Here is a 14,943-nt window from a genome sequence, read left to right as displayed (position 1 = left end):
AAAAAAAAAGAAATTCATAATTCCACAAATTCTTTCCAGTTCTACCATCTTCATGTTCCCAATTAACTTGTCATGAGGCAAGGCAGTGGTCTCAGGAGAAAAGATCCCTCTTGGTTTCTTTCAGCTGCCTGTCCTGCTGTATGTCACGTTGAAGTCCAAAGTGCATTAGAAATCTGATCTGTTATGCTGACCAAAACTGACAGATCCAATCCAATATACAAACAAAGAAAACCAATTATAATGATATTCACAAGACCCCTGATGGGTCACAATTGTCTATACAATGTATCTTACTGATACAAGATGGCTTGTTTCCCAAAGAAAAATCCCATCAGAAGTGCATATTATAACAGTATGCGGAAAAAAAAAATCCTTCATCCTAATTGCTACTTAATTCAAGTAGGAGAAATCAAACAACCAGACATTCAAAACATTTCAGTATTATAGCCTCATACTCTGATGTAACATACTCACAGAAGTGCCAAACTAACTTATAAAAGTTCCCGTAGTTACTGCAGGATATGAAAGTAATCTTGAGCAGGTAGAAGGGTATACTTTACCCAGTACTTTTAGTATCTTATAGTATAAAATATAAATCTTATAGTATAAAATATAATAATGGTGTATCCAGGCTTACCTAAACATCCTGCTTTGTGATGGTGAACTGATGGAACAATCAGGAACAACTAAAATATATCATGCTTCTTCAGGTAAACAAGATGTTGGGATAAATGTTATTTCTGCAGTCAAAAAACTTTCCTGCCTTAAAAACTACTATGAAGAAAAACTTATCTCAGTAAAGTCCATAGCAATATTCTGGTAGCTGTACTCTTCAGATATCACCTGAAATTGCACCAGCTGTATTAAAAAACTTAATGGCTGTTTTTTACAGTGAAAAGAAGACTCCTTGCAAAGGACTATTTTATAGCTGTTTTTCAGTCTTTCATGATACTTTCATAATGAAAAAAAAAATCTTTAGCAACTAGAAAAGATACTGCAACAGGTCCAAAAAGCAATGCTGACTATACTGTTTTAAGAGACCAAATGCCTGCAAGATGTACTGGAAAGTGGTTTGTTAAACCTTGTGTGGCCACATTCTCCTAAAATTCATCAACACAAATAAAAAAAGATAATCCTTTAAAGATGTTCTGTTGTGGCTTGCATTCATTCTAGATTCCACTAAGAAAACAATTAATGTAGTATAAGCAAAGGAAACCATAGATGATTTTGAACAATATAGAGTCAAATAGTTTTAGGTTTTATTTCCTACTATCCCTATAGCCCTTTCAGAGTTCTGCTGCCTATGTGTGGAGAGAGGCTGGAGAGAGAGAAAACCAATTCTGCATTTTATAAAAGAGTATTAAATTGTGTAGCCAACTGCACAGGACAGTCTGTGATGTAATAATGCATGGGTTGAAGCTGGACAGTTGGGTGAGGGCCACATTTCAGGCTGACTGCACATGATAGCATCTGCACCTAGCATGCTGGTCCTTTCTTATTTGCTTTGGCATTGCACTGGACCAAAGCAGCAAACACTGATTGCTTGGGATCTAGCAACCAGATCTGCTGACTTTGTGAGGACAACACAAATTTGGGCCCCTAGTATGTGGTTTGAGAGTTGTTGGCAAGGGAAGGTCTGAAGACTATGGGGCTTTTCCTTAGCCCTAGGAGAGGGAAAAACTAAAAATCAGTGAATACTGTGATTTATTTAAGCATGCCAAAATATGCCACACTTATCAGCCATATTTAAAGCATGAAAGAAGGAGCAAAACTGGAGTGCTTTTTGATGGCATTCCAATTTATATACAGTCTGTTAATTATTGCATGTTCTCATTAGCATATGTTCTCAGTGAAACCGAATGTAAGAGATGGAGTCCTATTTGTATAGTGTGTGCCTGTATTTGAAAATTTAGATTCATATGTAAGGGAGGCTGTAAACAGCCCAAGAAATGTATTTAAGTAGCTCTTCCTGAAAAACACTGGTAAGTATTATGTTGCAAGAAGAGATGTTCATGCTCTGTCTGTGAACGCTAAAATAGGTAAACACAAGGTCATACACCTATGTCAAAAAGGGAATGAAAGGAAGAAACAGAGCAAAACATGCTCTAAAAAACAACCATCCTCTGAATCATTCATTGAATCTGGTAGATGATATTTTTTTTTGGTCTTTGTAGTCCCTGAGGCAGAGGAAGTTCCTTCCACTGTGCTTTACAAAAAGTTAACTGAACCATTAATGATTAACAAATAAATAATCCTGTCTATAGACAATTATCTTCCCCCTTATGAAGTCACTTCCTCTCTCACTGTAAATCTGCCACACTATTCTGATAGCAGTTTTGATAAGTGAGATCACATCTGAATTTTAGAGGTTAGTTTGAGGTGAATGAATGAAACTGCAGTCATGAAATCTAAGACCTTTGGGTATACCTGTGACAACCTGGAACTTGAGATCGTTTGCTGCTGGAAGGCTTTAGCGTTTAAAGGCACAATTCACATGAGCCCCAAATAAAGCAATAAAAGATGCTGCCTACTGTGGCTTTTTTTCCCCACTCATTGTGATGTACACTTTAAAAATGTTTGTTTTTCATCTATTATTTAATAATCTAGTACAATCTTTACTACTGTTCAGGGAGATGTTGTTAGACAAATAGGTTTTTGTTGTCTTTTTATCTTTCCGTTTTTTTGTGAAAGCAAATGGAGTCTCTTCATGCCATTAACCAAAGTGACTTGTAAACAAAGAGGCAATTTAACAGCATCCCCACAGCATTACATTCCTACTTAACCCTGCAAAGACTGTGCAATGTGAAAGCTCAAATGATCAGAGAGTTGTTCCTTTTGCTAGGATTCTAGTAAATAATCTAGTATTTTTACAGACATGTAATAGCACTTTTTTGCAAATACATTGTTCAAGAATATAATCCAAAAAGCAAGAAGCCCTTATAACAGCCCTCCTAGCCAATCTGCACCTCTGATTGATTTCTTTGCTTTACATAACATTCATTTAGTGGAAGTGAATGATGAGCATTGTCAGAACTGCTGTGTAATCCAGAGCATTTCAAGGAAAGAAAGTAAGCTGTAACATTAAAGGAATTTGAGGAGTGCAATGGCTGCTCTGTAGAGCATCAGGGCTATTTGCATTCACTGTATTTGTTACAAAATGTATATTTATTTTCTATTAAATTACCTCCTGCAGTATTTACTGCTATCACAGCTTGGTGTGTTAGTGATCTACCCATCATCCCTTCCCCCATCCCCCAAATGTACCACAGGTTTTTGTTACAAGTAAAATAAAAGTGTCATATAATTCAGTCTGCTTTCTGTCAGATCATTCAATATGTGTGAAAAAATTAAATTTGGAAGCAAGGTAAGAAGGAAACAAGTGTTTCAACTACCCCTGAGGTCATCCTAGCTCATCTCTGCTTGCCTGGACAAAGTTATTATAATTATTCTCTTTCTAGAATAAGCATATTTTTGCCCTTTTCAGCAAACACACTTATGTTTTAATAGTTACTACTATTTTCAGCCTTGTATATGCCAGAAGCTATAGTTGGTCATGCCAGTATTCATTAAAAAGTCACATGCACTAACTTTATTCTTAACATTTGTTTACACTTCATGTGATAGTCACAACATTTTAAATTAAATGCAGGATTTAAAGCATAATTGACACCACCAAATGTTATTTTTGCCTACTAATAATCAGAATAACAGACAATGTTCCAAACTGAGGCAGATCCTTAAAACAAACATAAATGCTTCTTCTACCTCTGTTGTAGAGTTCTACTGATGAAAATGTTGGTTTTTCCATTTTCTTTTTTCTTTTGAGAAACACAATGTTACACCAGCTCAGAAAATTGCTGTATTTTTATCCTGGTAAGGTACATTAATAATAGAATCATAGAATGTGCTGAGTTGGAAGGGATCCATTAAGACCATGAAATCCAACTCCTGGCCCTGTGCAGGACACTCTAATCACACCATGTGCCCAAGAGCATTGTCCAAACCCTCTTAATTCTGTCAAGCCTGGTGCTGTGAGCACTTTCCTGGGGAGCCTGTTCCAGTGCCCAACCCTCCTCTGTGGTGAAAAACCTTTTCCTGATATTCAATGTAAATGTCCCTGACTCAGATTTAGGCCATTTCCTTGAGTCCTGTCCCTGGTCACAAAAGTAAAATCAGTGTCTACCTTTTCTCTTCCTCTTATGAGGAAGCTGCAGACTGCAATGGGTTCTTCCCCCATCATTGTCTTCCCCAGGCTGAACAAACCCAGTGACCTCAGCTGCAACTCATAAGGCTTCCCCTCCAGACCTTTCACTGTTCTCATGGCTCTCCTTTGAAAGCTCTCTAATAGCTTAATGAGAGTACATAGATCATAAATAACTTCCATATCCATTACTTCAATGAGTTTACTAATTAGTAACAGGTATGTATAATCTACCAACAGGGGAAAGTTTCTATACATAACTAATTCTCTTATAGTCCACTCATTTATTTTCCTATTTCTATATACAGCATGGTCTCCCTCTACTGTTCATTAGCTGGCTTTTAGTCCACTCATTTTCCTTTCCTTTAAATGGAAAAAAGCTTCATGCTCTCCACCTCTGTCCACATAAAGAAGGACAAAACCAGTGATTGTGTTACTTTCCCAGCAGAAAGCACCAGAAAAGCAGAGAGACCTTGCTTTTAACAGAAGAAACAAAAGCTTTAATTCCTACCATCAAAAGAAGCAGACCAGTTACCTATCTTAAAACCCAGCAGGCTTCCATCTAAATCACTAATGCAGGAATTGCCACCAGCCCTCAGGAGCCCTGACAGCCAGAACTTTCCTGCTGTTTTAATGAGGAGGAGTGCAATGCTCCACTTCACCACAAAAACCCTTTTCCCACCCAGTTAAATACAATACAGCTATTAAAAATAGAATAAATAAGACTTACTCAATAAAGTAGACTTCCCCCTTTTCTGTATAAGCCATTTCCCAGTTATCAGGCAGTGGGCCCAAATCATCATTCTCTTCAGGTTTAGTCTGTTTTGTTACATCCATATCCTCCTTTGCTTCTTCAGGCTGACCATATCCTGGTGCAGGACAAGGCTGGGTGGTAGATGCCTCACCCGAGACAGCTGTACTCTTCTCTTCATGTTCACTTGATTCTACAAGAGAAGAAAAATTACAGGTTTTGGATAGCCAAGTTAATGGTGAAGAATTTACTAGGTGCAAGTCTCTGTGAACTGCAAGCCTTGAAATAAAGAGAAAAATTCTGTTTGGTTTACACAAAGGTCCTTCTGATTATGCATTTTATTTGGAACACAATAAAAGCAAATAAAGGAATAAAACCAAACTGAAACAAGAGACTAATAAAGAGTTCTGGCTCCTTCTGTCCCAGGAGTACTTCCAGACTAGCAGTAAGCTCTGAGCAGAAGGCAGCTCCATATCCAGCAGCTTTACTGTCTCATGTCTTAACTTCTCAAACTATACTCATAAATACATATATATACACATAAAACAACTACCCCACTGTTTTACTACAGACTACAGATCCTTTTCACTTAAAAATGTATGTGCACTAATTGCTATATGTGCACTAATTTGATATATGTATCCATATATCAAATAAACCAATGACATATATCAGCTCATAGCAATATATTAACCCTATAGAAAGTGGTTGTTGTTTCATTGTTGATAGGACCTGTAGGAGGCTTAGTTTCCCAGAGACAATACCAAATGCTTCAACATGTCAACACTGTAGTCTATAGGAAAGTTCAAGAAGATGGCAATTTATTAAATGATCTAACAGTGCACTCAGAGCAAGGAACTATGCAGATACCTGTGTGAAACATGTAGGAAGGTGGAAGACAGCTTGGGTGAAATGTTCTAATTAGTGATGCTTACAACAGCAAGAAAGAAGAGCAACAAAAAATTAACAAAAACTGTTTGTAAAGTCCTAGATTTTAATTAACCCACAGAATCAAAAAATGTGCTATTATGGCAGGAGAAAAATTTAGAGAACTAGTAAAGATAGAATAAGAAACACTGAGAACAGAAGTAAACATTTCTAACGAAAAATAAAAATAGTAAATATTCTGTATAAAAGACCATTTTAATTAAGTCACGAATTTGCAATGAGCTGCTACTTGAGCCAGAATTGTACAAAAGGTGAAAACTAGATTAAATTGTTAAGGATGAACACAGAAAAATAACATGGATGTCTAACAGCAAAACAGAATAGTCAGTCTAGAAAGTGAGATATGGTCAGGACATTAGGGCTAACAAGAAAACTCTCTGTAAGTGCAATAATAACAATAATAATAATAATACCAAAATCAGATTCTTTCTACTATGTGGGAAGGAAGGAGAGCTAATAGTTTGTGACGCATAAAAACCCCAAGGCAATTAGTGCTCTTTTTGTCTCAGCCACTACTACTACTACTACTACAAAAAAATCACCTGTGATTAAATGACTAACATAATTAATATCAGCAATAGGGCTAATGAAGGTGGAGTGGGCAGGAAACAGGTCAGGTGAAACTTAGATGACCCAGCTGTTCTCAGCTGGCAGAGCTGGATGAAGTGGAACTTAGGGTACAGAGAGTACCACATAAGCAGCCTCATGGCAAGTAAGAGCAACCTTCCAGGCTTCACAGAGAAAAGAAACTCGGAAAGGATAAACACAATCCTGGTTTCAGCAATGTATACATGATTTGGGTTTTTAGATAGTTGTATATTCTTAATTTCTGAGTACCTAAATTTCATCTGAAATGATTGGCTCAATTAGGCCATTTTGTCATCTTGTTAAAAAGAAAAAAGGAGGAGGAAGACCCATGAAACTATAACTGCACATCTTTCTCTTTTTAATTCCTAGCATTGGAAGTAAGAATCAAACCACCAACATGTAAACTCTTCAGAGGTTATAAATATTTGTCCAGACATTTCAGGAAGAAATTGTGTCAAACTAATATTTTCTTCTTTACATGACATAGCAAAAGGTGCTGCTTCTTGGGCAGAAATGGTATATACAGCTTTCATGATCTTAAAAAATAATTTTGACACTAACACATCATCCCTTTAGAACAGGATGAAAAAAACCAGATTCAGCCTTGGGAAGAGTAATGATCTACAGCTCTACATCCACATGCAGTTCATGTTGGTAAATCTTAACTCATGATTGAACTATGTGGAATTACAATCATTTTATGCTTTTTGGAAACATGAATCTATCTGTAGCATTTTCAATTATGTAAAATCTTCCTGCAAAGCAAAGATGATGTATGGTCCCCACTTCCCCTGAGAATAGGACAATGTAATAATCACAGAATAATTTCTGGGGTGTTTTGTTCTTATCTCTGCAAAGCAAAAGTCCCCATCTACTTCAGGCATTATTAACAGATCTGTGAGTTGTATTCCTGAGGCTGGCTACAGCCTTGATCACACCTCTACCACAGGAAGGAAGACATGCAGATTAAACTGAATATAAGACAAAGGTCACATGGCAGGTATGAGCACAGCAGAACAAATTCATTTGGGGCAGAGATGAATCACACACAAAGACTATTGATCAGCCAATGCATTTGGTAGGGCACAGATGTGGTGACACTGCTGTGTCCTGGGATTTTGCCGTATCTCTAATATGTGTTCTTCCTCAAGATCTTATTTTCAACAGGTCTGAAGGGGTCAGATTCATGATTTTCAATAACTATATCAACAAAGCCCAGCCATAATGATGACAGAAAAAAAAGGGAAAACTGTTTATATTATTTACAGTCTAATTCTTAAAACTTGCCATCTAAACATGCAGGAGGACCTTGTCACTTTATTCCTTTATTTTAATGCTGCAGATTATTGATGCAGAGAAGTTCAAAAAATTAGTGTCTTCGTCCAAAATAACCAATTTGTGGGGTATTTTTAGCAGTAGTGAATAAAAATATTTTGTATCTTGATACCTTTATTATATCAAATGGCTAATTTTGTAAATACAGGAAAGAGTCCATAATTTTAAAATAACTGTTGAATACAAGAGTAGTTTAACTCATGTTTGCCAATATATGGGAATGTATTTTCTTGTAAAGATATAACCTTGCAGTCTTGGAGTTTCTCCCTTTCCCATAGAGCTGGAGCCATACTCAGGTCTTGGTGCTTTTGTGTGGAGGCACTGCTCCAGCTGACTCCTGTCTCAGTGAGAACCAGGAGCTGACCTGGGCAAGCAAAGCAGGAGTCCTGGAGACTGGGTGAGCTCAGGGTATTCTGTGGGTCACAGGCTGTGACTTAGTTGTGATACATTGAGTTTAAAGAACCTAGAAAAATCAATGGATACCAACTTTTGTGTGCTTTTAAATTTTGTGTGTATTTTAAATGTGTGTGGTTTTTGAAGCTTTGTATGTTGTTTTCATGCCTCTGGCTGTCTTTGCTGTGTAAGAATAAAACAATAAACTCAACAAGTTGCCTGGGTCTAATGCAACTTGCATAGTGATTGATGGCACTGGGACTCTGGTCTTTTGTTCATTCCTAAGGCCTGGAATGATAATTTTGAAACTTTATGTTATATCTTACGCCTCAATTAATTTTAGCCTGACAGAACTTCATTCTCTGGGTGCAACTTATCATTGCTCAAGTACTGCCAGAATAATACACATACATAAGCATGCTTTCAACGTTAAAGTGATTCTTCTGAAGTTTGGATGATAAACTTCATCAGTCAGCAGTGGAAAGCAAATATGACATGACCAACGCAGTGTTAAAAATACTGATGCTGGTGGTAAAGGAGACCGACTCAATCCGTTGCAGACATTAACAGTGACAGCAGTAAAAACTGCTGAATGTCTGACAAGTTTCTGCTTACTATTTGATCAAGACTCTTTTTATCTCTTTGGTCAAGGCATCAGTTTTGCAGAAATCATTAATTTCAACACAGTGTCTGTCAGGGAAGTCTTCTGAGGTGCAACATCTCTCACTCAGTAATGTGGACAATTCCACTAAACATAAGAAACTCAATACTAAGTCTAGACTTGCCCATTCTCACAGTTAATCTATAGATTATATCTCCCACATATTTCTTGGCAAACAGTAAGATTCTTCACTTAAATTTAGCTATTTAAGCTCTTCTGTATATGTAGGATGAATTAATAATTCTAAATTGTAGAGGTGATCCCCTAAAATGTGTATCTAAAACAGCTATGATCTCTTACACTTAGAAATTTCTTTTTTCTTCTTATTTTATATCAACAGAGCAGAGACAAATTGCTCAAAGAAAAAAGGTAGACATTTAGGCATATAAATTACTAAAGCTGGATGATATAAATCCCATCTCCCAAATTATACTGTTTTGTCCTGAGAGAACTTGATCCAGGATGAAGGACTGAGAGGGCTCCATCCTAAAAGGGCCAAAAGTCCCCTACCAAAGCACTGAGAAGGATTCCTTGTGGCTTCTGGGCTGAGGGCAGGTGACACAAATCAGAAAGAATAAACATATTGGGCAGATAATTATGGTCACTTTGTCCATATACAACTGTCAGGGAAATCTGATGGACGTGAAGCAAGGCAGATGGAAGGTATTAATGAAAGATTGCTAAAGCTCAACACTTGCACAGATTATGCCAACAGACACTGAAAAGTTGCCTGAAAATTCAGATCAAAAGCACAAAGATCTCTGTAACCACAGATATCACTTAATAGGTCTGATAAGGATGGAGTTTTTTTCTTCAGAATCATGTTAGATCTGTTACTATTTCAACCTCATGGTCCTATGTGTTAGAGAGGTACTTGAGTTGACAGGCTCAGATATGCAGTTAATAAGCCATTAAATTGCTCAGCATCTATAAAAAATGAATCAATGTTTCAGATGTCCCAGGAGCCTTATAATTAATAAAAGCCTCCTCATGGAAGAGAAGTATTTAAAATAGAACACTCTTACTAAAAGAATTGGCAATAACAAATGTCCTACTTTTGCTGATTCTTTATCAAAATTAAAATGTTCTCTCCACCAGGAGTTTAAAAAGAAATAATTAAAATATTCTGGTTTTCCTGATTGTTTAAAGACACAAACTGCAAATGCACTGACATTTTAGAGGTGACTAAGCCTCTGCCAGCTGACAGAGAAAATGACTGCACTAACAGGGTCTGTGGGAGCCACACTGCCCAACAAAGGCAACGCAGCATGTATGTACAGAGCTGCTTTGCTACAATCCCCAAAGTCCTCAATCAGTGTAACTGAACAACAAAACACTGCTTATAAAACCATGAGAGCCAACACAGGCACTGCTTGTTCTGCTGGCCACACCAATAGGATTTACTCTGGCAGGGAGAGGAGGGGGAAACAGGGGTGGGCTGCCTTACACCCATGCTCGTGTATTTCATTTTGTTACACAGCACATGCCAGCGCCTGCTTCTTGCGTGCTGCCTAGTCATTGTTCACACAGAATTTTCCTGGGAGAAGCATATTATAGGCGTAGAATTCAAGGAAAAACGCAGGTAAATATTGCCTCTTGATCCACTTGGAGCTGAAACATATTGTCCTGGAAATTGCTCCTCAGCAATGGTCTCTTATGTGGCACATTTCGAATAACTACAAAGAATGATCTTTCTAATGATTTCTGCAACACACATCAGAGACCAAATCCTGCCTTTGCCTCTTTCACTGTGGAAGTATCCTGGCAACAGCGGCAGTGCTGATGTTAGGAGCTCCATCCTTTCCTGCTTAGCTGTGTAGGAAGGGCACTAAGTGCCAGAGCAATGCCAACAGATGCAATCTTGTGTGGAAGGGATGAGCAAGGCTTGTGCAGCATGTGGTGGCAGTGGCAAGGGAGCAATCCTGCAGCCCTCTGGAGAGCCAAGGGGAAGAACCAGACCCACTCTCACTCCACTGCTCCTGGATACCCCTGGTAGATGGGGATGGGTTCTGCATAGGAATTTTCCCTTATATGTTATGTTAGGCAACAGCTAAGGAAAAGCATGTGGCAAAATCATCCTGGATGGAAAAATATAAAATTCAGTATACTTTGTAATGAAGCAGGAATTAAAAGGGTATATATAGACTTTGCAATATGAAAACCCTTCTACAGAGCTTAGAGGATTAGGTAATAGATTTTTTTCTTCCACAGTAACCTGTACATTTAGAGACCTTACAATATTTCATTTTATCTTCTCATCTGTGTGATTGTCACTAGACTTCTACTTCAATAATCTGAGTTTCTAACTTTGTCAGAAAGGATTCACAGCAATATTTCTCAGAGATATAAAAATTTGATTTCTTTAATTTTCTACAAAAAACAATAACAAAATAATTTCTTAAATTCTGTTTCAGGATAAGAATTATTAAGTTCAGTAAAATATTGTCTTGCTGAGAGGTGGAGGGGGAAACTGATTACCTGCTTCAGAATAAGCTGGAGTGCTTTCACTCAAGATACCAGTCACTACCCAGAACCCCTTTTTTTTTTCTGAAGCATTATGATCCAAGAAGTAAATCAACATTTGTCTTTTAGGACTTGATATCTGAAACCCTTATCAGATTTACGCAGGCTCTGAAACATTCCTGAAAAGTGTCCTCCAGATGGTATTGCCAGGTAAGTTTTAATGGCACTGCCACACCTTTGTTAATATGGTCACTTTAGTCTTCCATTATATTGCTAAGTCTTCATGACAATTTACAAAATTTCATGTCATAAAGTGCTGAACAATCTTGTGAGCATCACCATTTGAGAATAAAAATACCTAAACCACAGAGACTATTTATCTGAACAAATTGCAGTTCTCTAGACTCCCTCTATAGTCAACAGAGAGGAACAGGCACTTGTGAATGATTTCCTAACATAGAAATCTAAACCAGGTCACAATCCATGCTCAGAAAGATGGTATTTTTCTCTTTGGTCTATGAAGAGGGTTCAAAGAGAGTAGTTCAGAGACAGAAATCTTTACACTAGCTGAGGTAAGTGAGATGACTCCCCAAAGTAGAGGTTAAGTAATTATTTTAGGCTTCAGAGAAATCCTAATATTCAGGATTCCTGCCTTTCCCTCTTGCAAGAACATCCTTACCTGAACATGCACATTCTCACTGCAGAAGGAGGGAACTGAGGACTCTGAATAACAGAAAGTCACTGCAAAGAAAGAAGGAAGAACAGACCTGGTGTTACTGTCACGTCATTGCCATTGACCACAGGTCTTTCTTCCTCTTCCTCCTCTGGTGGTTCAATGCCTGTCTTCTCCATATTGCTCACAGACTTATTCCTTTTCCGTTTGCCTTCAGCCCCGGGAGTGGCACCTGGGAGGATCTGGTCTGTCACATTTAACAGCAACGGAGCCGGTTCTGCTGGAGGCTTTGGAGTGCCGTAATAGTTGTCTGGAAAGAGAGGAAAAAGAATAATACATAAGATTGCAGAAATACACAGGCTGCTGCTGCTTCTTTTGTCTCAGATTAATGGATGTGCGAGGTAGGATCTGGCTCATCAGCTAAAATAAAGAATAGTTCAAAATGTTTTCGCCAAAATCAAATGTTTACCTTCCATGAAATGGCAAAAAATTTTCTTTGTGGTAGCATAATTGATCCAATCATGCTCACAAACAAGTATCTTATTAGCAATTTCTGAAACTATAACAGGTTAAGTTTACATTCCTCTCATCCAAATACCTGATCAAGTAGTAGCATACCGGAGCTGTTCTCTTATTTCAAATCATTAATTACGACAAATTAGTTTTGCAACATTTATACCATAAAACAAGAGTTTCTCAAGGATCAAAATTACGATGAGAATATTGATCATTTATTATGCTATGTCATTTTCACTCCCTCAAATTATCTCACCTGCTTAGAAAGTAAATCCAATCATCCGACGATTCAGAGATTTGCAGTTTTCAGTAACACTTTCAGTATCTTGTACTTCATATTTGTGAAATTTTTGCTATTCATGATTTCAAAATTAGTAATAGTTAATGCTAATATATTTTCAAAGAAACCTTTGGAAATAAGGTTGAAACCTTATTCTTTAGGGCTTAACATTATCTCAAAGTACTAAGGAATTCCGAAGAGACTTAAGGTGGCTGACAGATTACCCTCTATTTGTGTCTCCTGAAATTTCTGGCGACTTCCTCTGAGCCATCTATTTTCTGTCAGAAGGATTATTAGATTAGATGGACCACAGTCCCATTTTATCAATATCTGTATGTTTGCATTTCTATCACATCTGATCTCAAAATTAGTGTCTTGCTGATACACAAATGTTTCATTAAAAATATGGTTAAAAATAGATCAGTAACATATTAATAATATTTTTAAAGCATGTACTTTCTAGAAAGAAAAATAAATAATATGACAATATTATGACAATATGACAATATTATTGTGAGCACACATAGGCATGACATTGACATGACAAAAATAAATGCAGATGTTATACATGCACAACAAACCATCATACATTTTGCAGGCAGAGTAAAAATTATTACTGGCACCTGTACTTCTGTGTGTTTCCAAAGACTTGTTATGTTCAGCCACATGAACACCTCAGTACAGGTAAGTAACTGGACAGCCTTGCAACTGCTGAATACTCAGTTATTTTTTCACAGCAGTTTGGCAAAACAATATTAATAACAGATGTTTCTGTAATTGTAATTCACAGTAAAAATGTACAATGTTAAATGACACTCATAATCACTCTGGACGTAGGCATGTTTGAATGAAACTGTGACTCACTGCAGATTTTCTTAGGATTTTGTGAGATGGCAGCAGGTTTAACCAAGAGCCCCAGCAGGGCAATGAGATGTGGCTCTGTAGGGGTGACAGTGGGAGCTCTCTGAGTGTGAGTTAAAGCAGGGGAGCAGGATTTGGGGTCTAAAGAGGAAAAAGGAAATCTATATTGATCCACTCACAGAACTGTACCTCCAAAAAATGTCAAGACCAGATCCATTTGCAGTCAAATTTCTATGCTCTGACAATACAGGCTGTTTTGAGAGTATCTGGAAACCAGCAGTGCTTAGTTGGAAGTCTGCTTTTAAGACCATGTTACCTTTATTGGTGGGACTGTGTGTCTGTAATATCACATACTTTGGAAAAAGGATTCCTCAATAATGAAGCTCCCTGGCCTAAGCCATTTTACCAGTTTCAATCAGTGCCTCACAAGCCTTAAGCTTGACAAAACTTGTCAAATATGCACCGATTTCTACTGATTCCATAAATATCAGAAGATTTATCCCAGGGATATTGTACTAGTGTGACACAAACTGTGAAACTAAAGCACAGTACCTTGGGTTTTTTTTCCTTTGTTCTTAGTTTTGTCATTGTCATACAAAATTGAGTGCAGTAATAATTAGCAGTAATGTTAATATCCTGAATAGTAGATGAGGTGTTTTAACTGAAGGATGCTCTCATGTTATTTTAAAATATTAGACACTTTTTCACTTTGACTGTATGCATTAGTGAGAGACAGAGAAAAAATTCATACACACAAAAAAAATCTATGAATATCACATATATAAAAAAAATAAGAAAAAATTGCACATATAAGATCAGGGGCCAAAGAGAATTTAACTCATTCGATTTCAAACTGAAAATACTGTATAATTTCCAACTTCTTTCCTACAACATAAAACTTCATGTGCTTTATGATCCAGTAACCATTGACTAAAAAGTGAATTTTAAGTTATTTATTGCTAGCTACTTATTGATCTATGACTTTAATTCAAAAATATGCACAAACAATGCAAATAAAAATAAGAAATTATGCACATAGTGATACAATCAGCATGTCATTAAAAAATTAGTTAAAGTCCAATGGAAAAAATACATAGAGTGAGAGATCAAGCCATTTCAATGAAGGAGCAATGTTCCATTACAGAAAAATTAGAATCAATGTAAACTGTATCTTTTATCAAGAATAGATTCTCAGTGTCTTGAAATTCCTTAGTTAAGATGGGAGATTAGAGATGGTGGGACACTCTAACAAAACCTTGGCAAATGTCATATC

General features: G+C 37.0%; 1 protein-coding gene across 11 annotated transcripts in view; it reads right to left on the bottom strand.

Moving 5' to 3' along the window:
- MAGI2 (membrane associated guanylate kinase, WW and PDZ domain containing 2) overlaps positions 1-14,943 on the bottom strand; it is a 698,553-nt gene that overhangs the window by 227,174 nt on the left and 456,436 nt on the right. For all 11 annotated transcript variants that reach the window (XM_064421909.1, XM_064421908.1, XM_064421910.1 and 8 more), the window contains 2 exons: positions 12,108-12,323; positions 4,932-5,145 (listed from right to left, as the gene is read on the bottom strand). In XM_064421909.1, coding sequence (XP_064277979.1) covers positions 4,932-5,145; positions 12,108-12,323 — 430 coding nt within the window. The remainder of the gene's footprint in view (positions 1-4,931; positions 5,146-12,107; positions 12,324-14,943) is intronic.

The sequence above is a fragment of the Passer domesticus genome, chromosome 5 (genome assembly GCF_036417665.1).
Source record: "Passer domesticus isolate bPasDom1 chromosome 5, bPasDom1.hap1, whole genome shotgun sequence".
NCBI classification, from domain to species: Eukaryota; Metazoa; Chordata; class Aves; order Passeriformes; family Passeridae; genus Passer; species Passer domesticus.
This window is presented reverse-complemented; position numbering and strand designations above follow the sequence as displayed.